The following is a 25,215-nucleotide window of genomic DNA, read 5'->3' on the forward strand; positions in this document are numbered from 1 at the left end:
GATGTCTAACAATAATATGCTGAGTCAATGCTGCCCAAGAACTATTAACAGTAGCTTGACCAAAGAGTGATGAATTCATTGATCAAGGGTTATCCATGAAACTAAGAAAAATATTAAATGGCCCTTAGTCCTATAGCCTTTGTGATTCAGTAACAATGGTGGACAAATGACAAAAGGTTCAGAAGATGCTAATAATCCTACATAACCATTGATTTAACTGTTACTGATCTAAATGTGAGATCTGTTCAATGAAGCAAAATATAGTTTCTACTTTATAACAGTAGTAAAATGATGTAAAATATTTTTGGAAATTAGCATTTTAAGAGTTTTGTTCCTATTTTATAGCTTCAATTTCCTTTTAAAATGGATGTCTGTGGTGATTACTGGAATCATTATTGCAAGTATTTACTATCTACTGAGTATTAACATTTATCTGATGTCTAACAACAGTACCTCTCCTAACAGAAACCCTCATTAAAAGCAATGTGTTTGTTTTCTCTCTGTCTTTAAGTTCTCTGGGACATGGTGATAACTAGATTAGCTTTCTATTGAGTGACAACATCAAATTAAAAGCTAGTTTAAAATCACTTCTACCCAAGTGTACTACTCCATGTCTTTAGCTATAAGACAGTGTTCCATATAAAGTGGTGGATTATTAACTTGTCACAGTTTAATAATAATAGTTTGAGGTAAAATATAGCAGCTCTTATCTGGAAGGACTCCTGCATGTTTATAAATCAGAAGAGTACAAAAGAAACTCATGGAAATACTCCTGTCTGTTTCTGAATTGATAGATTTTTTTTTTTTTTTGCATTTGAAAGTCTTATCATGGCTACCCTGTCACCACCCAATTTCCTGCAGGCTGTGGCATTTTTGTCTTGTGTTTTTTTGGGGTTTTTTTTGTCCTCTCTTTTAGTTCTCATCAGATTTATTATTAACTAAACACACTATTTGAACTTCACTATTTGTTAATGCTAATGGCCTCTAATGTCCCTTACAGATCTAAGATCCCTTAAGATACAAAAATTATATGACCTCTAAGGTCTCTCTCAGCATTCAATCACTAATCCTGTGCTGAGTAAACAGAAAGTGAAATGTTGCCTGCAAATCTACAGAGTGGCTTTCACATCCAGCTTCACCAACATCTGGATCTTCCCTTTAAGACAAAAGTTTGGCGAACTATCCCAAGTTCAGTTTAAAGGGTCTTAAGATCCAAGGGCAAGCACTAGGGACATGAAAACTGTCAAATTTTGTCAGTAACATCTATATTCATTTTACTGAGTTGGTTTCTATTTTCAACTTATATGACATCTTAGAACTTGTTTCAATGCTTCATTTTGCATGATTGATTTCTCCTAGCTTGCATAAACCTTTCTTGTTAGAAACTGTTCACTGATAGAGCACTTTTAATTTTCTTTGGGTGAATTAATGTTCACAACTGGTTCATGCTGCCATCACTATCATTACTCCATGGTAACTATTATGGGATTCTGATGCTTACTCTTTCCTATCTTGTAAATAAAGCAAAACTAGCTACCCAAGCAGCCTGACACAGGGTGACCAAGCTCACCTGCTTGACACTCCTTGCCATCAGAGATTTGGCACATACCTAAAGGAAGACGGACATTGTTGTTTTGTGGTTGTAGATAATTTCCTTTTTCCCAGTATCTATTTGTAGCCCAAACTCACAAATAAAAGTCAGAGGAATCATGAGGATCAGGAGACATAATTTGTCTTGACTATGGATTAGCCTGTACTTTTCTATCCTACCCTTAACCTTGCCACACTGGAGATAATACTGAGTACCTTGCTATATGCGTCAGATGTAACAGTAATGTAATAGATTACAGGAAGGATCAGATGAGTAATGGATGTAAAGTACATTGAAAACCTTAAAGCACAATATAAATATCAGCTATTATTATTAATATAGGTTGCTAGTAAATCTTTTTATATTCTAAAGTGTCAGAATTTTTGCTTAATATTATCTTTTTGATGCATTAATTGAGTAGCAATATAGATGCTTTTAAAAACACAAATGAGTTAGTCCATTATCTTTTTGTTGCTTTAATAAAAGTGGCTTTTTTACTGTGAAAATATGGAAACAGCAAAACTTGCATTTTCTTCCTGACCTTATACAATAGAATTCTTTTCCACAAGAATATTTGATTTCTCTTTGTTGTTATATCCTGTTTTTCTTCCAAGAGAAAGAAAAAAAAAGATAAAAATCCTCAGTACTCATGTTCTTTTGTTTTCAGGAAAAGTGCTAATTATTTTTTTATAACCAATTCCTCACCCAAGGCACTCGTTTTATCTAAAGAAAGTTGATAATTAAGCAGCTCTACCATCTTTACTTGCAATATGGACCTAGTATAATGAATTAAATATATTTCGTATTAACACTTCCCTGTTTCTATAAAAATAATGCAAATAGTTAAGATATATATTTTCTAATGAGTTGATAAAACTATTACTACTATGTAGTAGCACTGATTGTTACCATAGAATGAATCATCATTCTTTCAGTTCAAAATATGTTCCTATATCAGGAAAACTACAAATAACTTCCATGGACTCTTCAGTTTTACAGAATCACCTGAAAAACACATTCATAGAAACCAAAAAGATTTAAATGATTAGTTTAAATTGTATTTTTAGCTAGTCCTTTTTGGGGTTGCCATAGGAGTTCTCTACTATTCCATGGTAGTGATTACCTGACCCTGGGTTCTTATAGTCTTTGCCTGCAAAACACTAGTTCTGATGAGTCAGTCTGTCAATAAACATTTATTAAGCACTCACTTAGATGCCAGGCACTGTGCTAAGTGGTAGAGATTAAAAAGAAAGGCAAAAGACAATCCCTGATCTCAAGCTGAGAGTCTGTCCCATACTCATCTCTTATTTGGCCAAGAGGTGATAAAATTTTGGGCCACAGTAACTCCTGAAGTCACAAATAATTTTTGCGCCCAGTTTCACACTCTAGGCATTGTTTTCATCTGGATAAAGTAAATAGAACAGAGAGGAAAAGGATCTATGTGCACAAACATATTTCTAACATCTATTTTCACAGTAGCTAAAAACTAGAGAACAGGAGAGTGCTACCTATTGGGTAAGGGTATATGAATATAATGGAGTATTATTTTGCCATGAGAAATGATGAAACAGAGAGTTTCAGAGGAAATTGGGAAAATATCTATAATTGATACAACATAAAGTGAGGAATTAGGAAAACAATTTATACAATAATTACAATAGAGAAAAACAACTTTGAAAGACTTTAGACTTCTGATCAATTCAATAAACTATAAGTCCAAAATATTGAAAATGAAATGGCACCCACCTCCCGTTAGAGAGGTGAAGCACTTAAAGTATAGAATCAGACATACATTTTTGGACATGGCCAATGTGGGAATTCATTTCAAAGTACTGTGTTTCGTTTTCTTTTCATTAAAAAAAAAAGTTTTGTGATGTTGGGATGGGAGGAAAAGACAATAAACACTTGTGAAAATAAGTAAATTTTAGAAGAAAAAAGAAATTAAATTGTATTTGAATTGCTCTATCTACTTTACTTCTAACGTGAGCCTATTATCTTGAATTAAATTCTTCCATCTCAAGATTTTCTCTATTTTAGAGGCAATATTGTATAGTGGATAGTGAGCTGGCATCAGAATTGAGAAGAGCTGTCTTTGACACCTAACAGCTGCCTGGCCTTGGGCAGATTCCTTAATTTCTCAGTGCCCCAGGCAACTCTCTAGAATTCTGAGATGCCAGTTGGTTCTTGATCATCATTGGTAGAGAGAGTTTACTCAATGGAAGTTCCTTCTACCAATGAAATCACAGAACTAGCTCAAAAAAGTAAATTAACTCTTTCAAATCATCAACTAACAGGTAGCAGGGCCGTAATCTGCATCAGTGGTGATAGCCCCCAGGTAGATTGAATCACAAATTCTTGAATAGTTCTTTGTGGGTACAGAGGAAAAGAGAAAGAGAGTTCTGACAATTATGCCCCTGTTTCATGCTGGAAGTATTATGTTAATATTGATTCAGAGGGAATAATATCTCAAACTTAATCACTGCCATCACTTCCTGTATATCTTTTTTTTAAAATGCACTTTATTCATGTTTTTTGTCTTTACATTAAATCTTGTCTTATGACAAAGAAAAACAAGTGAAAAATCTGAAAGTGTATCCAATCATATAGTATCATAAGGCCATACATTTAGAGCTGGAAAAGACCTGAGAGGTCAACAGGTTTCATTTTACAAAAGAGGAAACCAACCCACAGAGAGATTAAGTGACTTGGCCAGAGTCATATAGATAGTACCAGTGTCTCAGCTAAATTATGAATTTAAAACTTTCTGTCTCAAGACTTTCTGATTCCATATTCGATGCTCTGTATCCTGTTCTTAGCTGGTTCACTATTACTTCTACAAACCTCCTGGTTTAGTAGGGAAGGTGATCTCAGAAGAGCTTACCACAACAGGAAGTAAATCTGTAGATTTAAGTCCCCTTGGGGCAGTAGACTCCTCAAATTCTTATTCATTTAGTGTTGGGGGGGGCAGGATTTTTTTCTTAGTGGTACTTTTTTTTTGATGGGCTAATAGGTTTTGAATGGATATGTGGAAGGGTTTATTATCACTACAAATATAATACAGAATTTGCCAGTTTTATATTTTGCCTTTTCTAACGCAGTATTTCTGCTCTACTCAATTCTTTATCTTTTACAAGTCTTCACCCTTTGACAATTTATTACAGAAGCCTTACTTTATTGCATTTCTTTTGCTGACAATATAGAGCTGTTACCAATTTTTTAATGGGAAGAGCCTGTACAGAATAACCATGTCTTTCACCTAATTTTAACATTTGCAAGGGTTTAAATTTAAAATGGGCTTTTTATTACAGTTACAATTGGATATAGTCACATAGAGGCTACAAAATTGATATTCTTCAACATTCAGCCTTCAATATCTCCTTCACTTCACATGTAGAAAACACTATTTTAGGTACAGTGGGAAATATAAAATATAAATATAAGTCCTGTGCCTACTCTAAAGGAGATTAGTAGATAAACAAGTATGTAAGTAACTATTTAAAGAAAAAGAATATAATGTATCACTAGAGATGGTGGAGAGACAGGTAGGTGATGCAGTGGGATAGATTACTGGGCCTGGCATCAGGAATACTCAGCTTCCTGAGTTCAAACCTGACCTCAGAAACATGTGTGTGACCCTGGACAAGTCATTTAACCCTGTTTGCCTCAATTTCCTCATTTGTAACATGAGCTGGAGAAAGAAATGGCAAACCACTCCAGTATCTTTGCCAAAAACAAAACAAAACAAAACGAAATAGTGTCATGAAGAATTGGGCCCAACTGAAAACAACTGAATAACAACAGAGAGGTTCAAACAAAGTACAATGGGAGCCCAAGGAGGAAGAGATCACATCGTTGCTAGAGGTTACAATGACAAATATTTAGTGAAGGAAGTAACAGTTGAGATGGGCCTTGAAGCATGGGTAGGATTTCAGAAGATAGAGTTATGGGATGATAATATTCTTGGTAGAAGGAGAAAACACAACCAAAATCTGGGAGTTAAAAAAAGTAGTACAGTTTGACTTGAATTTAGGCAAGAAATATGAAAGGCTGGGAGAAGTAATCTAGAATCAAAATATAGCAGGCCTTGAATTCCAGGAAAAGGAGTTTAAAATTTATTTGGTATGCAATGGGGAGTCACGAATGGGTTTGGGAGCAGGAGAGTTATATGATCCAAGTTCTGTTTTAGGAAGATTAATCTAGTACTGGTGTTGTTGTTGTTCAGTCATTTTCAGTCATGTCCAACTCTTCGTGACCCCATTTGGAGTTTTCTTGGCAAAGATACTAGAGTGATTTGCCATTTCCTTCTCCAGCTCATTTTACAGATGAGGAAACCAAAGCGAAGAAGGTTAAGTGACTTGCCCAGGGTCACATAGCTAGTAAGTGTCTGAGGCCAGATTTGAACTCAGGAAAATGAGTTTTCCTAACTCCAGGCCTGGTACTTTATCCATGCACCACCTAATTGCCTGGGAGAACCTGAATAGTAAACTACAATGAAAGGCAAGTAAGGATAAAATTTATAGAAGAATGACCTGGTCAGCAGTTTCAGATAATGCAGAAAGGTCAAGGAGCATAGGGATTAAAAAAAAGTTCCTTAGATTTGGTGCCTGGAGGCTATGGGTGACCATCATAGAACATACTCAGTAAAATAGTAACCTTTCTCCTGACCTCTGGTCTCATATTTCCAACTGCCTACTAGACATACTGAACTGATGTCCAATCAAAATCTTAAATTTGAATTCCAAAATTGAACTCACCCCACCGAAAAAAAAAAACCTTCTATCTTCCTGACTTCCATTTTACACTGAGAGTACCATCATCCTCAGTCAACCAGTCTCACAAACTATGTGTCATCCTCTACTTTTCATTAACTCCTCTCCCTCATATCCAATCACTTACCAAATCCTATCAATTCTACCCTTATTACACCCAAATCACTTAATGGGTGTTGCCTCAATCAAAGTGAGAACTCTGAAAGACCTTAGCTTAAAAAGGCCAAGGTATCCCACTGCATTCTGGGCCACCTCCAGTCGTCCTAATCTATATCTGGCCACTGGACCCAGATGGCCCCAGATGAGAAAATAAGGCTGGTGACTTTGCACAGCCCTCCTTCACTTAAATCCAATTCACTTGCAAGTCATGGCATCATCTTCCTGATGTCATGGTTTTCTTCAAGAACAAAGGAAAAACCACTTCTGTCCTCTGACACTGCCACCACTCTGGTGCAGACCGTCATCACCTCACATCTAGACTATTGTAATAGTCTTCTGGTTGGTCTCCCTGATTTAAGTCTCTCTTTATGCTAGTCCATCTTCTACACAGCTGTCAAATTAATCTTCTAAAAGTGCAGATTGTATCACATCATTCCTTTAACTCCAGTGGCTCCCTATTACCTCTAGAATCAAATATAAAATCTTCTGGCTTTTAAAGTCTTTCATAATCTTCCCCTTTCCTACAATTCCAGTCTTCTTACACCTTACTCCCCTCTCCATGCGTTGCAATCCAGTCACATTGGCCTTGTTGCTGTTCCTTGAACATAGCATTCATCTCCTGACACCAAACACTTTCACTGACTGTACCTCATGCCTGGAATTCTCTTCCTGCTCATCTTCATCTTCTGAGTTCTTCAGCTTCCTTCAGCTCTCTCCTAACATCCCACCTTCTGTAAGATGTCTTTTCCTAAATCCCTCTTAATTCTATTGCCTCCCCTCTATTGATTAGCTCTAATCTTTCCTGTATATAATCTTGTTTGTACAGAGCTTTTTGCTTATTGTCTCCCCTATTAAAACGTGAGAGCAGGGACTGGGTTTCTTTTTGTTTTGTTTTTGTCTTTCTTTGTATCCCCAGTTTCTTATCAGAGTTCCTGGCACATAGTGGGTACTTAAATATTTGTTGACTTTATTTCACTCTTCTGTGGGAAGAATCTCTGCTACTCCACTTCAAGACCTTTGCCTCCAAATTCTCTTTTCCTTTTCTCATTCAGACCTCTACATGGGGTATGAAACAACAACAACAACAACAAAAACCCTACATCTTCCTCTCTTCTTGACTCCAGGTCAAACAAGCTGGAGTCTGTAGTTCCTAACTTTTCTTCTCATATTCTTACCCAAGTAATTTCAAATTGTATTTCTACCTACACATTCCTCATTAAAAGGAAAAAAGAATTGATTCGTTTTGAGGGAACAATAGGTTTCAGTTCACAAAATATTGATTTAATTCTTCCTCCTTCTTTCTCCTGACTTTTAACCCTCTTAGATATTGTGTCCCTTACATTATTTTGCTCCTGGATATTTTCCTTTTTCTTATTAGTCCTAAACCAATATGAGAATTTTTTTAAGTTATCTTGCCCCAGATCAATGGGAACATTGATTTATTTCACTGCTTAGTTTTTTTTTTCTTTTTAATAAGAAATGCAGCAAATAAAGTAATAAAGTTTACAAGAAAAGAAAGAAAGCAGCACTACCTCACCCTTAATTTCTACTTAAAAAAATAATCATAAGGGTACGTTGCTAGCCTAATCCTTACAGGTATACCATACGGGCCCTGACCATGTCTTCAGGCCCACATTTGGAGCTTTGACTACAAAGTTTCTGTTTTGTATCCATTTAAGTGTCCCTTTATAGTGACCTTGTCCTTCACCTTTCCCTAATTAAGGCATAGGGAACATTGAATTTGCCTGGTCTCACTAATGAAGGAAGCAGACCAATGTGACTGGGGAAGAAATCCAGGAGAATAGAACCCATTAAAAAGCCATCTTCTGCTAAGTTCTTCTGTGAGAAAGCCAAGGCAAGGAGGAGTGGGTATAAACTCAGCTTCAACCATTTCCCTTTGGAGTTTTCATGTGGCAAAGATTCAACTGAACCAACATGGTATAGTAGAAAGAGGAATTAGATTTGTTCTACTCAGTCCTAGCAAACTAAGATGAGGGGGTAAAAAATTATGAAGAGAAAGATACAAATTCAACAAATTCAAACTTTCTAATAATTAGAATTATTTAAAAGAAGAAAAAAGCTACTTTCAGTTATAATGAACTCCTCACTGGAAGTATACAAGCAGAGGATGGATGTCTAATTGTTGGCTATGAGTTAGACTATGTGTGTCCTGATGTTGCTTCCCATTCTTAGATACTATGATTTAATGAGATTCTGGTTATCTGATTTAAGGATCATTCATTTTTTCCTCTCCCTTCTTTGTGTTTACCATCACTTTATGACATTTCACTGATTATCACCATAATCACAAGGTGTGAGATATTTCATAAATCATTAAAATACTTATCTTGAAAACCTGGACTTACATGAGCTGATGCTGAGTGAAGTGAGCAGAATCAGGAGAATATTGTACACAGTAATAACATCGTGTGATGATCAACCATGATAGACTTTAGCTCTTCTCAGCAATACAATGATCCAAGACAATTCCAAAAGACTAATGTTGGAAAATGCTCTACAGAGAAAGAACTATGGACCCTGAATGCCCATTGAAACATACTATTTTCACTTTTTTTTGTTTTTCATGGTTTTCCCCTTTTGTTCTGTTTCTTCTTTCACAACACGACTAATGTGGAAATATGTTTAACGTGATTGCACATGTATAATCTATAAGCTATATCAGATCACTTGCCATCTTCTGAAGGGAGAAAAATTTGAAACTCAAAATCTTGTAAAAATGAATGTTGAAAACTATCTTTACATGCAATTGGAAAAAAATAAAATACTATTTACAAAAAACTATTTATCTTGAACTCTATAATTTACCATGGTCTTAGTTTCCTGGCTAATAAAAAATTTTAATTTTAAGCATGAATTAATAATTATCAGAAAAATATAGTATAATAAAATATTGTGAATATTAAACAATCTGTATTTTATTCAGAAAACAAATAAGAATCATTCATTATCTTATAATGGCTTAGAAAAAAGGCAGTGCTATTACAATCAGCATATTATTAACTAAATATTGAAATTTTCACTGAAGAAATGATCAACTTTACAGAAAACAGGAATGTATAATGCTTATATCCAATGTATTAATTATACCAAATTACCAAAATCCCTCACATATATTTGTTTCCTATTTTTCACAACCAGAATAGTAAAATTATCTCTAAGATTTCTTTACTTTTCTCATTTTAAGTATTTCAGCTTTTAATATCCTGAAGCATTTCTGAAGTCCCCATTAGTATATAGGAGTAGTTCAAAGGATAGTGGGTATGGAGAGTGAAAAGCCCCTCAAGTGCTGTTCTCCCACTCTTCTTGGCTTTGTAACAAAACACTGCTATTAGCATGGACAGATGGGAAAAAACCTCCTGGTCTGTAGTCAGAAGTAGTTGTCTAGAAATAACACATTTGAAACTCAGGAATAATATCTAAAATATTCAGAAAGCATTTTGTCTTGCATTGTTGGAGACTTCCATATGGATATGCACTTTTTATAAATTATTTTAATTCACATAAAATGATGCTATTATCCTACTTGGGTAAACTGAGGCAAAGATTTACTAATTTGCCATGGATCATGCAGCTGGTAAATGTCTGAGAAAAGATTTGAACCCAGGTTTTCTGACTCCAATGTCAGGGCTCTATTTCTTGTTTAACACTTTGAATTTTTTTTTCTGCCAGTGATGGATATTTTTTTCACATATTTCTAAAGTAAAAATATGTATTTGTCTATTTTTTATAAATTTTGCTCATTGTCTTTACAAGTTTTCAACTTGTGTTTGCTAATTTAGTAGCTTATAATAGAATTATCTTCAATTTTTAAAGCGATTTGAAATCAAAGAATCTGTTCTAGTTATGTGCATTTTAGCGTTTTGCATTTATATGACATACAAATTCTATGTCCACAGAATTATTTGGGGGGTAGAGAAATATGTTATTCTTAACAATGTACCATTATTAGAGTTATGCTAATGTAGTATAATAAATTTCATTAGCATAAGGGTAACAGCATTATGCTAATAATGTGGCATTATTAGATACATGTAGCATTATGCTAATAAGCTTAATATTCCATAAGATACTCAGTAAATATAAGAAAAGTTAGTTTTCTCTTAAACCCTTATATTTTCACAGATTGTCAGTGTTGGAAAACATGTTAAAGGATACCATTATATCATTGCAAACCTGGTGAGTACTCTCTACTACTATTCACAAAAGTTGACAAATTAGATTTTTTTTAAAAAATCTTTTTAGCAATGCCTGAAAATAATGCTTAAGAAAATATTTTTGTGCAGAAGTTCTTATGCATAAGGAATAATTGGTATTTCATTAAGAATGTTGTTGTAATAATATTTTGAATAGGAAATCATACTATATGTATATATTTGCTTGAAATGTGTCATGATGAAATTTAAGAACAATGATCATACTATTCATTTCATTAAGGATATCAGTTGTTAAAATAACTAATGGCCTGCATTCTAAATACTAGCTCATGGCTTTCAGTTATGATTTATGAAACTTTAAGGGTATGTTAGAAATCCAAAGTAGTCCTGAAATTGTAGGATAGAGGGGAAAACAACATTTTATAGTTTCAGGTCCCATTACACTTGAAGGGAGTACTTTATGTAGAACTACTGAAAACAAAATTTGTGAGAAATTGCTTAATGTTCAATTAAAACATATAAGTATTTGTTCAATGTGTAAATAAGGAAAGACATCACTTACTCTGAAATCTTCCATTATCTGTTTAAAGTTATTTAGTATACTTAGAAGATTTTGAAAATTTTTCCTTGTTAAATTTCCATCATAGGAAAATGTAGCATTTAACAGATAACAGATTTACATTTAAAGATGTATAGTTAAACTTTCTAAATTAGTTTAAGCTAAACAGGACTGGTCTTACCTTCTTTTTGTTACTTCTCCCTCCCCAGATAGTTGTTTAGGAGTATCTTGAGAGTAGATATTGTTTCATTCTTTATATTTTTTCATTTTGATTTCTAGTATATAATAGATGTTTAATAAATACTTGTTGATTAATTAATCCCCCAAAGGGATGGTGAACCTTTGCGTATAGACATGAAACAGATAATTTAATCAACTATGTAAGGTTAAATAATGATATTAGAGACAGAGGCAGAATTGTATGGTGGATGGAATACTGGAATAGGAGTCAGGAAAACCTTAGTACAAATCACACCTCTGACGGTGTCTGTGTGACTATGGGCAAGTAATTCCTTCTCAATGAGCCTTAGTTTGATCTGTATATAAGGTCAGGTGAATCAGTCAAATAAATAAAACAACACTCCACCCTACTAAGATAACTATATACCAATGATATACCAATGATAACTAATAAAATAATTAATAAGATGCTACATCTATAATACCTTAACCAGGTGAGAACATCTTTATTGAATCAATCAGGCAAAGGCATTGGACTGGATCTGAAAAGCCTTTGATCAATTTAGAATTCTTTGAAAGCCATTTGATGAAACAGAGTGACTTTGTACAAGTTTTGCTGTTCAGTCATGTCAGTCATGTCCAACTTTTTGTGACCCTATTTGGGGTTTTCTTGGCAAAGAGACTGGAATGGTTTTCTATTTCCTTCTCCAGCTCATTTTACAGATGAGGAGACTGAGGAAAACAAAGTTAAGTGACCTGCCCAGGGTCACACAGCTAGTAAGTGTCTGAGTTCAGATTTAAACTCAGGTCTTCTCAACTCCAGGTCCAAAGCTCTATCCACTGAGGCACTGAGCTGCCCTTTTCACAGGTAATATATTCCAATAGGTTGAGGAAAATTAGTCAAACCCTTTGAGGATTGTTTCTAACCAGCAAGCTAGTTTAGATGTGAGCATTTAAGTATCTGGCAGCTCAATGAAAAATGCCTTCCCCTGTAGCCCTTAAAAAGAAATTGCTTGGGCATGAGGAGAGTACTTTGGCCTCTTCCTCCACACTATTTGGCCAAGGGATGACCTTGTAAACTTGAGAGTGCTAGAGTACATTCATTAGCAACCTGGCAGTGTTTTTGGATCTGCTATGACTGGCAACAAGGTCTGAATAAGTGAGGAAAAACTAGACATATTGAAGAAAGAAAGAGTGAAGACTCTATAAGAATCCCAGCAGATAAGATGCGCCATGGCTCAGGGGAACTTCTTAAGTAACCCACAAAGGGGAGAAAATGACTTCCAGAAACTAAGAGCTGTGAGCTACTCCTTGACCACATGTGTCTCTAAACTTGATCCCACTCTTCCCTGGACTATCTATGTACCTGTGGGAGAGTCTGTTTTAGACCAGGGTGGGTGGGGGGGATGTTGAACCGACAGAAATTATTATACCACTTTAGCAAATACTCCTTTCTAAAAGCTAATTAAGTCTAGCTGGCTAATTGATATCAAATGATAATCATGAGGAAGAGTATACTAGGTGATAACCATAAGTTTCAATACTAAAAAACAAAACAGCAACAACAAATAACTCCTCAGAGTGCTCTAGAACCCTGAGAGGACAAGTAGCCAAGACAAGTAGATGTTGAGCTAATTAGTGCTAAAAATGTACTACATTTAAAATAGGGATAATGGTGCCTTTAGTACCTACTTCACAGAGCTGTGCTAAGGGTCAAATAAGTTAATATAAAGAGCTAGTAAATGTATATGAAATGCTCAGGTCCAAGTACCTCTCATTTCCAGAAAAATTTAGATAGATAGTTCTCACTTTATATAAATTTGCATTACACAAATTCTTTACATAAAGAATTAGGAAAAAAATCCACATTCTAAAAAAAAAAAAACCTATGCTAACTTTACTGTACAATATTCTACTGTACTCTTTCTACTCCTGCCCCTCAGGTGGGTGTTTTTCAGTCTCTGACCCAACCCTACCAAAAAAAAAACCCTCCAAGTAAGAGTAGAAGGACAAATGCAGAGAGATCACCACTGCTGTCCTGACTGCCCCAGATTGAGGACTTGGTTTGAGAACTCTAGCTGTGAGAGAGTAGACCTTTGCCCTACTCCACCCACCTGCCCATATCTGTCTTTCATCAGTCTGCAATGGGGTACCACTTGTCTGTCCCAGCTGTCTTTCATCAGTCTGCAATGGGGTACCACTTGTCTGTCACCCTTCCTCTCTGTCTTGTCCAACATGACTGGCCCCAGCCCTGCATGTTTCTCCTCCTGCTCTTGCTTCTCTGTCCCCAGCCTCCACCTGGCTTCGAACCATATACTGGTCCCCTTCCTCCATAGTCACCTGGCCCCCTTCCTGCTTGCCTTCCTTCCTCCTCCCTCCTTTCCTTCCCCATGTCCACAAGCAAATTCACATTATATAAAAATTGCTCCATATAGTGGTCCACTTATGTAAAGCAAGAACTGTACAACCCATGGATCTGTGCTGTCATAGACTTGGATAAGTCCTCCAATGATCTAGAAAGCAACGCTTCTATGCTTACCTATTCACCATGACTCTTATCCATGTCCACCCATAATTTCAGTGCAGGAAGAAGTCCTGCACTGAACATGCTTTGGGCCTCCATTTTTTTTTCCTTTTGATATTTTCTTGATACCAATGCAGTATACAGGTTCCCACTATTTAGCTCCTAAAAAACTAGATTTCTTAATTCTTCTACTTGCAAACTAACATCTAATTTAAGAAACAGAAGAAATTTTTGTTTGTTGTTTATTCATTTCAGTCATGTCCAACTCTTTGTGACCCTATTTGGGATTTTCTTGACAGAGACAGTGGAATGGTTTGCCATTTATTTGTCCAGCTCATTTCACAGATGAGGAAACTGAAGCAAACAGGGTTTAGTGACTTGCCTGGAGTCACACAGCTAGTAAATATCACAAGTCAGATTTCAAGTCAGATCTTCCTGACTCCAGACATAGAACTCTATCCACTGAGTCACCTAGCTGCCCCTGTCATGGGAGACATAATACTTTGTTTTTCTATATCTAAGTTTTTTGGCATTTTTGTAACCCATGGAATTCTCACAAACTTAGACATCCAAAAATCAAAAGTACTATTTATTTCATCACTTTTCCTATGTGTTAACATGTTGCTAAGAATTAAGGAGTACAATTTTACAGAGGCTAGAGTAAGAGACTAAATTCCAACTTTTCAAAGGCATTTTATCACTCTACAGCAACAAACACTACCAGTCATTTCCCTAACCATAAAATACGTAAGAGTTACCTGGCCTCTAGTAAAACAAGCATAAGTTAGGGGCAGCTAGGTGGCATAGTGGATAGAGCACTGGCCCTGGAGTCAGGAGGACCTGAGTTCAAATCTGGCCTCACACACATAACACTCACTAGCTATGTGACTCTGGGCAAGTCACCTAACCCCAATTACCTCATCAAAAAAAATAAATAAATAAAACCAAAACAAGCATAAGTTAGGAATAAACTAGGATCATAAATATAATTGTTTTCTGTAGATTTTAGAAAATTTCTCTATTTTATTCTGTAAGAGGGGATTCTCTTTGGGCAACCATGTCCTCACTACCAGTATTTCCAAGTTGAAAGATAATACAATCACTGAAGTAAGACTCAAGAGACCTAGATTAGGGGGCAACTACGTGGCTCAGTGGATAGAGCACCAGCCTTGGAGTCAGGAGGACCTGAGTTCAAATCCAGCCTCAGACACATAACACTTACTAGCTGTGTGACCCTGGGCAAGTCACTTAACCCCATTGCCTAGACCAAATAAATAAGAGATCTAAATTAGATTTTAACTTGGCCACTTACTTTCTCAGTGATAGCATCTCCATATTCAGTTAACTCATCTACAAAATGGGAATAACAATATCTGTTGTTTTTTGGGTTGTTATTTTTGTTTTTTTTTTACCACCTAACTTACTTGTTATATTATGAGGAATAGTGAAACGATACATGTGAAGTTATTTGTGATGCTTGGAAGAAAAAAAAAATTATGAAGCCAAACACAGCTAGCAATGGTCTGAGGCCAGATTTGAACTCAGGTCTTCCTGACTCCAGGTCCAGAGTTCTATCTAGTGTACCACCTAGCTTCCCTCTAATAGCTCATACCTAAGGGCACTTTACTGAGAGAAAACCTTCAAAGAGATGTTAAGGGAACAAAAACATAAATAAAACTTCCCTTCTGCATCAATCCTATCATGATTTCTCTAGGTTATCTGTAGTAGTTCTCCTTTTATTTAAGATTTAACTAATACATGAACCCGGATTAGGGAAATAAAAGAGAGATAACATATCAATCAGAGCAGCAAGGTAGGACAGTGGATAGAATGCCAGGCCTAGAGTCAGGAAGACCTGAGTTGAAATCTGGCCTCAGACTCTTACCAGCTGTGTGACCCTGGACAAGTCACTTAACCTGTTTCCCTCAATTTCTTCATCTGTAAAATGAGCTGGATAAAGAAATGGCAAACAACTCAAGTATCTTTGCCAGGAAAACCCCAAATGGGGTCACAAAAAGTCAGATACAATTAAACAACAACAAATGTGTGAATCAGATTATGTAGACAGCACTATAATCATCAGGATCTTAAGAATCCTACAATTCATAGTATACTCTCTTTCCCAAAATAGGCAGAAGATACTGCCTTTTCACATAATAACTAACTTAAATGTTTATCAAGTTCATAAAAATACAAAATAAAATTTCAAAAATGATATATTTATAACTTTAAATTTTGCAAAGTATTTAACATAAATTATGTAATTCAAGCTTTATAACAATCCAATGAGGTAGAGATTATTATTATTATTATTATACCCATTTTACAGATGACAAAATTGGGGCCCAGAGATGTGAAGTGATTTGCTTAGGATCACACAGCTAGTAAGGGTCAGGCCTTCTTAACTCCAAAACTAGATATTCCATACAAGCTCAGGATATAAGGAAATCTGTTCTTGGAGATCTAGGACTCTACATATTAGGCTGTCTCCATTAGATTTGAGGGGAGGTGATTATTTAGGTAATAGCAGTTATGCAAGCCCCTACTCTTTCTATACCCTAGAATATGTTTTTGTGCCCTTAACGTCTCTTTAAAGATTTTCTCTCAATAAATTGTCCTTAGGTATGAGCTGTTAGAGGGCAGGTAGGTGCTGCATTGGATAGAGCTCTGGACCTGGAGGTCCAACAGCTACTATATGGGTACAAACTATAATAGATGACATTTGAATCAAAAGTCTTTCAAAGCTCCAAAACTTTGGCCATTTAGTCTTGGCCAGATATTAACAGCTTTTGTATTTATAAATTTTCGTTCACATACCACCCAATCATCCACTCTTAGCATTTTGCCATTACATTGCCACTTCCCCTTTTTTTCCCCACTTAGAAATAACACCTTCCAGATGAGACCTCCAGAGAACATTCTTCTTCCCCACTTCCTGAAGGAGTTAATCCACTCATTTTTGGAACTCTGCCCTGAGACTGAGCTTTCTTGATTGATGAGTAAAATGAGTGAGTAAACACTCACTTAACTCACTTTATCAGACTTGCCCCAGAGCAGACCATGTTCCATATCCCATCCACCCTTCTACCCTAGGCCTCTTGCCATCTGCCTTCTATGAATAAATGCCATCCTCCCCCTCCCTAGCCTCAGACACACATACAAACACTTTATGCTTCTTGTTCAGGGAACAGTAATCAATGCTACTGTAGCAGGGAGTTGATTAGGAACCCTGATCAATCGAGTCCACCCACCCACACACACACACACACACACACCCCAACATTGTTCCTCAAATTGTAGAATGTTAGGGGCAGGTAACAAGAGACTGAAATGACAGGATTGGGTCCTTTCAGATTCTGAAAGTGGTCCATTTGCACTGTGTAAACCATTTGCCACTTTGCAATTGTGGCCAGTGTATGGAAGTGTTTATATTTCTTTTCTCCTTTAGAGAATGTGAGAAGTTCCTTAATTAACTGGAGAGGGAGATAAGATTCTGTAATATGCCTCAACAGACAAAATTCTGACTTCCAAAGCTTAAGCTCTACCTCTACCCAGATCTGGGACTCTTGTAAGAATAAGCAAACCTCAATCAGACTTCTTATAGATGCTAATAGACCAGGGTTGTGCAGACCGGACATAGTAAGTCAGAAGAAGGAGGTTTGCAAATGTCAGTCTTTGGAAAGGGAAGAATAAAGAAAGAAAGTCACCTCCAGGGCAAGAAACAAAGAATCTAGTGTCAAGGGAAGAGGCAAATGGGAAGAAGGGGTAATTATTTCTTACCAAGGAATCAACAAACCTCAAGTTATAGATTGAGGAAGACATGACAACTCTTAGATGTATCTGGATGTGTTTTTTCTTAACAAAAAAAAAATTCTATTGTTCATAGCTGTGGAAGATACAGGTGCCATCAGCCCAGAGAAAAGTTACTGGGGAAAAAATGTAATGCAAGTCAATAAGATATGGGAAAATCTGAAGTTTGAGAGGTTGAGGAGATAAATTCCTCTGTCCTTTTCAAAAAGCTGGAGGAATAGGAAAATAGTACATTTGAAGTTGTAGAAATTGGGCTATAATTTTTGTCAAGTTTCTTTTTCTTGTTTTCCTTTGTTTTTGAGAACAAGCTAGGTGGAACAATTTTAATCTATCTCCTTGTTATAAACAGACTGCTATGAATAAAAGCATGACCCTTATAAGTAGACTATTTTTATAGTCTTTGTGATATTAAGAACCTGAATGAGGGAGAAGGACTCAAAATAGGCATCAGGGCTGACTTGAGTTGTTCTCTAGGGATAAGCTGAAGAGCATTAAAATAGAAAGTCTTGACTATAGGATGTTGCATTTCAAAAGAGATGTAAAGCTATATGCCATTGTGTAATGGAGAGCTATTTTAATATTAAGGGTTAAAAATAGGGGGATTGCTAGAAAATCTGTCATAAGTTTCTCTTGTTCTACCCCATCCTGACCCTAGACAAATGTAAGCATATTAAGATCTGTATTTTCTAATCTTCTACTGCAATTTTCTCCAGTGTATTCTTTGACACTTAATTATAGTGCCCCTTGTACTCTTCTTTTATTTTTACATATGTTGATCCAGAACTATAACTGGCAATTTTTGATCCCAAGATAGGTGGCATAAAATATGTTCTCAAGGAAAAATCATTTGAGAGGGAGGCACACCTCTCTATTCCTTTCAATACCTTTCTGGGCCTGCCCACACCAGTCTCTAGTATCTAGAGGTTGCTATTATGGAGGTCCAACAATGTCACTCCCTTGCTCAGTGAACTCCAGTAACTTCCTTTTGTGTTCGGAATCAGACATAAATGTCCTCTATTTGTCATTTAAAGTTCTTCATAACCTTCATGAAATCTCCCGTTTTCTTACACTTAACTCCCCTGACATGCACACTTCAATCCAGCTAAATTGGCCTTCTTACATTTCCTCTAACACGGCATTTCATTTCCTCAGAGCTGTCACATTGGCTGTTCTCTGTGCCTGAAATATTCTGGCTCCTCACCTCTGCCTCAGCATGTTTGGCTTCCTTCAAGATTTAGCTCAAATTCCACCTTTTATAGGAAGCTTTTCACCCAACTGCTAATGCCTTCTTCCTTTTCATATGACCTTCCATCTATTCTGTATATATGGTGTACAAACCTAGTTATTTACTTATTCTCTTCCCATTAAAAATGTGAGCTCCTTGAGAACAGGGATTGTTTGTTGTTGTTGTTGTTGTTGTTTTCTTTTTTGCTTTCTTTGTATCCCCAGCACTTAACATAGAGCCTGGCACACAGCAAAGATTTAATAAATTTGTTAACTTACTGACTCACTAAAGGATCCTTGAAAGGAAAATGGAGGAGGGCACAGCCAGGCTAGGTACCTGCATTGTACTTGTCAGAAGGAGGACACAATTGTTCTGCTAGCTTTTTATATTAGCTAATTATTTGTGCTAGCCAGGTGCTAAGTTCAATTGTTTCCACCTATGGAGACCACAAAGTGCTACCAGTAGTAGCTCTTTAAATTTTAGCATCCTAGACAAAATCCTGCTTATCCTGCTCTCCTTTTTCTTTTATGTCTCCTCTAATAAGAAAGTAAGCTCCTTTCAGGGTGGACAATGTCACATTTTTCTATTCCATTCTCAGTAGCCTTTGCCACTTAAAAAGCACTTCGTTTGAGCTGAAGTGAATTGAATTCAGAATCTTTATAATCTTGCATTTGAATCTAAATTACAATTTCCTTAGGGTGAACTGACTTAGATTTTTCATCCTTATTTTTACCATTGCTTGCAATAAACGTCTCCTTAGATATCAATGTTGACTGCTAATTTATTTTAAAGCTAACAGACATGAAACTTAGAAGGACTTTGTCAATTTTTTTTTTTTTTTTAGGGATTCAAGGATATTTCTCTGGAGAGATTTATGCATGGAGGAGCCAATGTGACAGGATTCCAGTTAGTGGATTTTAATACACCTATGGTGACCAAGCTCATGCAACGCTGGAAAAAACTAGATCAAAGAGAGTACCCAGGATCGGAAACACCTCCTAAGGTATGAACTTTCAGTGTTTATACTGTTAATGTACTTTCTATTTATGACAAAAATTACTGAATACAATTGTACTATCAACACTTCAAATATCCTTTGTTTTTCTGGTAACTTCACACACTGAAAATAAATGATATTTTGCTACCTAAACAGCATTATATAATACTCCGACTTCTAAATTTAAGGCTTATAATATTCTATTAGAAATTTCACTCAGGCTTCCTGAAGGTCAAGAGACCTGAGTTCTCATACTGGTTCTGTCATTTCATCTCCCTAGTCATCACTTTCCTCATCTATAAAATGAGGGGATTAGAGTAGATAATAGTGTCAATAATAAAAATTGCTTATTTTATAGAGTATTTTAAGGTTTACAAAGCACTTTACATATATTATTGCATTTAATCCATACAGGTCCATGATGGATGTGACATATGTATTATTATCCCAAAGAAAAATTAAGTTCTTGGCCATGGACTTCACTGATAGTTTCTGAGCTGTGCTTACCCCTAGGCATCTCATTCCTCTTGACTTGAATCACTCTAATACTCAGTAGTTTACCATCAAAATTATTTGCTATGAAAATAAATACTTCTTTTTACTGATCTAAGTTACACAGTTGGGTATAATTTGTGGTCTTCAAGTTGTTTTCAGTTAAATAATTTCAGTACCAAAAATCTTCAATGAATTTCCTTTTCTCAAAAAAATCATCCTCTCATTGTGCAATTTATTTACAAGTAACAGACGACAAAATTGAGAAGCCATTAGAAACGTAAGATATACAACGAATCTATCATGCCTCAGTTTAAGTATCTAATTCACAGGAACAATTTGGGTGCTTTATTTTCAAGACATATCACTCAGATTTGATACCAGTTTATATCCAATGGGTTGAAGAATTGCCAATCACAGACATTAATTCTTTTCTGAAAAATATTATGGCACAATTCAGATTCTCTAGAAAAGAGATAACCTGGGGAGACACAACAGTTGTCTTCAAATATTAGAAGTGTTGTCTTGGGGAATAGTTATCTGGCTTGATTTATGTAGATCGAGAGGGCAAAACTTATACCAATGGGAAAAAGTTACAAGGAAGGAAGGTTTTACTCAACTGAAGTGAGCACCTAGGCCCAGGGCCCCCAAACTCTGTGATTACATAGATCAGTTCCAATCTCAGGGACAGACAGCAAATTTCACTCTGACTCATTATTCAACCACCCAGAATTTAGTCTGGGAATATTTCCAAATATACCTCATAACTAGGTCTCTGAATATGTAAGTAAGAATCTTCTCTTTCCTACCCCACCTCCAGATACTATAAGCACTAAAAGTAATAATATATTTATCTGGCACAGGATAGATTTTATGTGAATACACACAAGAGTCCATAAGGGTCAATAAACAAATGCAGAAAACATTTTACAGAATCAAAATAACCCATAAGCAATTGATAATCATCTCACACCCTCCAAAATGGCAAAAAATTATTAAAATTAATGAAATTCAGTGTTGATGGGCTTGTGGAAAAATAGGACCCTTCATTCAAGGCTTGTTGAATTGCAACTCTGTGAGAAATTGGGAGTGGTCTGATAATACACAGTAAAATTGCAAAAAAAAAATCATAACTTTGACCCAATAATGCTGCTGATGGTGAGATTACTTTAGAAAAAAGATGGAAAAAGCTCTAGATATTCAAAATTTTTCACAGAAATGTTATATTACATTGCAAAAAACTGAAAGCAACCTACATGCCCCCAAATAGAGAGGGATAATTAAATAAATTATGGTATATCAATGAAACCATATAATGAAATATAATTAAATTAAGACCAAAAAGTATGAGGAATACAAAAAACATCTGATAAAGTCCTTTTAAAATAACGCAACTTTAAAAGCCAAAGAATGGAGCATCCACTGAGTATGTTTGTATAAGGAAAAGTGAATAAGAATGAATGGACAAGCAAGCCAGATGATAATTTACATGGAGTGACTAAAAAAATAATATGATACTCTATGTATCAAAATTATTAATTAAATAGCTACTAATGTTAGTTATATTCATGTTTGATGTTAGTTTTCTATCAAAATTTTGATTTATTTTAAAAGAGAGAATAGTTATATGAAAACATTTTATAACCATGAACATAAGCTATTACCGTCATTGTGTCATCATCATTGCCATCATCATAGCCTCCTTTTCAAAAAGAATAAAAATGATTTCAATATAATTCTCCATAATGACTACTCTTTGAGTTTGATGATTCATTTAATTCTAAATCCATATCTCTATACTATTATCTAGCCCACATCTCTCCATCTTGTCCACAAAAATAATTTGAGAGACTTTGTCAATGCTTTGCTAAAATCCAGTTAAACTCTATTTACAAATTCTTTTTAATATATAACTAATAACATTATCAAATTGTCAAAAAGAAAAGTGAAGTCAGTCTAGCAAGAATTGCTGTGAGCTTTTCAGTTTTTGTTGGGCGATGGAGAGGATGACCTGTTCTCATAAGGCATATTAGCTCCATGTGATCACAGCTTCCTCTTATAGCTATTCAATAACCATCCCTTTAATAACGTGTACTAATATTTTCAGGAATCAATGTCAAATTTACTGGCCTATAGTTATAGTCTCTTCCCTATCCTCCCTCTTTTTTCAGTGTTTTGATTCAATATATATTGATTTAAGTTGGAAGATCTTATCAAGTTCTTTGTATTTCAATTAACAATAATCATGTCTCTGTTAAACCTCATTGGCTATGATCCTGCTGCTGCACAAAGCCTATCAAGTTTTTGTAGAACTTATCTACTTCTTCATCCTTTGCAACAAATGTTGGCATATAAACTACAGTTATTTCAGAGATTGTTCTCTTTGAAAATATTTACAGTGAGCACTGAAATATGAGATGACTCTCATTAATGATGTTTCTTTGACTTTTTTTCATGACAAAACCCAATTTTCTGTTTGCTTCTCTGAGAAGAGCCCATAATCTTTTGTTTGCCTCTAAATAAGTCATGTCTCCTGTAGCTGCAACTCTTTTTTTGTCTTCTGCTTCATTTAAAGCAAGAATGACAAGATTCAAGTGAATCATTCCTCAAGAAGTATGTGTCTCATTATTAAATAAAGATTTCACATTTAGTGCATTAACAACTAAGTTAATGTTTGTAAAGAATCTAAAAATTGTGTGATTCCCAGAACTCTATGTCCCCTTTTCTGCCACTTCTGAAGCCTAAGTGAAGCACATGGAACGTAAGGCTGTTCTGTATTACTTTTTCTTAGTTTCTGTCAACAGATTCATCACCACATAGCCAACCTTTTGATGTTGTGACTCTCAATGTCTAGCTAGGTTAGCACTTGGGAAATAGACACTTTTTGTTGACAGGACAAATGCAAAACCTTCCCATCATTGTAGAAACTGAACTTGCCAAAGTTTGATCCATATTGACATAATCTTCAATCAATTTATCAGCAAGAATTTATTAAGTCCTTAATATGTGCCAAACACTGTGCTACGTTAGAGATATAAGTACAATGAATTAAGCAATTTCTACTTGCAAGCCATAGTGGTAGAGTTTAGACTTGGAGTTAGAAAGACCTGGTTCAAATCTTGCCTCTGATATTTAGCAGCTCTGCAACCCTGAATAAATTCTGACGTCTCTGAGCTTCAGGATCCTTATCTCTAAAATGAGGGGGTTGGATTACCTCTAAGGTCCATTACAGCTCTAAATCCATGACTTTATAATCTTGTGACTTCTCCAGAAGTCCCATTTTTGCCATGATCCTAAAGTTCTACACACTCCTAATGGCATCCTGTAGTTTGAATTCCCCTTTGAAACAAATGAAATCAAAGTTGTGAAGTTAAATTGGGGGTTGCTAAGCAGGTGATATTCTAACATTCTTATTAGTCCCATTTTCACACCACAAAGACTCAAATGGTGATCCATACTTATGGTACCACTCTGAGGATCTAGATTCCCCTTTGAAGGGAAATACTTGGAGTTGCTAAACAGGCAACCCCCTTCCAAACAGAGCCAAATCATCCAAATAACTCACAGTTATAAGGGAATAAAATAGTCAGCACCCTTTCTCCTCTGAATCATGGCTTTAAATCCCTTGCCACACTTCCAACTTTAGGAGTCATATACTTGATCCTCTTATCTCTCCAAGGAACATAGCTCTGACCAGGAACTGACCTTCTCTTGATAGAAAGTCAGAATCCAGGACTCTAAAACTTGGAGTTGCTAGAGAGGCAAGACGTAAAGTATATTATGCCCAGGAAATCTTTCTAGAAGACTAGGATCCAAGATCAAGTATTTCCTTCTCTGATAGGGGACTAGATTCTAAACCCCTCCATTTTAGGGTTTCTAAAGAGGGATCTCCAGAGTGGGAAATCTCAATGCTTGTGCTTAAACTAAATTTCAGGAACTCTAACCACTAGACCATATAATAACCCTCTTCATGGCTGCCACAAGGATGAAAGCTTCAATTCTCTTGCCACTATCAATACCGGACTGATTAACAAAGTAATCTCAATACTCCACCGTTGTCCTAGGTACTGATCTAATGGAAAGCATTCTAACCTCTCTAAGCTATCTAAATTTCAGTACGTCACTTTGTTATGCCTCACATCAATTTCTTTAACTATGAAATGGATATCATGATGATACCCTAATAAGTTGATAAAAATTAAATTGAACATGGAAGGGATCTTCAGAAATCATCAAATTAATTTATCCATGTTTAAGCAAGAACACACTTAAATCATCAGTACAAACTGATATTTCCTGCATATTAAAGAATAGGAAAGAAATAGCATCTATAACCACATTGTATAGCCCATTCTGATGGTTAAAAATCCTTTCTATCACCAAACTGGTATTTAAGCTTTCTTCCTCTTGTTCTTATTACAGAGAACAGATGTTTCCCTTCCCACATGTAAAAGCCCTTTATGTACCTGAAGGAGGGTTAGTAACACATGGAAAACTCCCAACTTTCCCTTCTCCATGAGGAATGATTCCAATACCTACAACCCTACCTTATGTCATTTTCCCCTAGTACATTACTCATCTTGGTGGCAGCTTTCCAATTCATATATGAGATCCTTAAACCCTTCTTAAAGAATAACTTTAAGGTTTGCAAAACTTGCATTTTCTCCTCAACAACTTTGGAAGGTATGTGCTATTATTATCCTCATTTTACAGATCAGGAAACTGAGACTGACA

General features: G+C 35.7%; 1 protein-coding gene across 3 annotated transcripts in view; it reads left to right on the top strand.

Annotated features, from left to right (window-relative positions):
• Positions 1-25,215, top strand: part of GRIA4 (glutamate ionotropic receptor AMPA type subunit 4) — a 467,849-nt gene that overhangs the window by 351,827 nt on the left and 90,807 nt on the right. For all 3 annotated transcript variants that reach the window (XM_027849547.1, XM_027849546.1, XM_027849549.1), the window contains exons 5-6: positions 10,663-10,716; positions 19,837-19,995. In XM_027849547.1, coding sequence (XP_027705348.1) covers positions 10,663-10,716; positions 19,837-19,995 — 213 coding nt within the window. The remainder of the gene's footprint in view (positions 1-10,662; positions 10,717-19,836; positions 19,996-25,215) is intronic.

Source organism: Vombatus ursinus, unplaced genomic scaffold (assembly GCF_900497805.2).
Source record: "Vombatus ursinus unplaced genomic scaffold, bare-nosed wombat genome assembly UNPS02007612.1, whole genome shotgun sequence".
NCBI classification, from domain to species: domain Eukaryota; kingdom Metazoa; phylum Chordata; class Mammalia; order Diprotodontia; family Vombatidae; genus Vombatus; species Vombatus ursinus.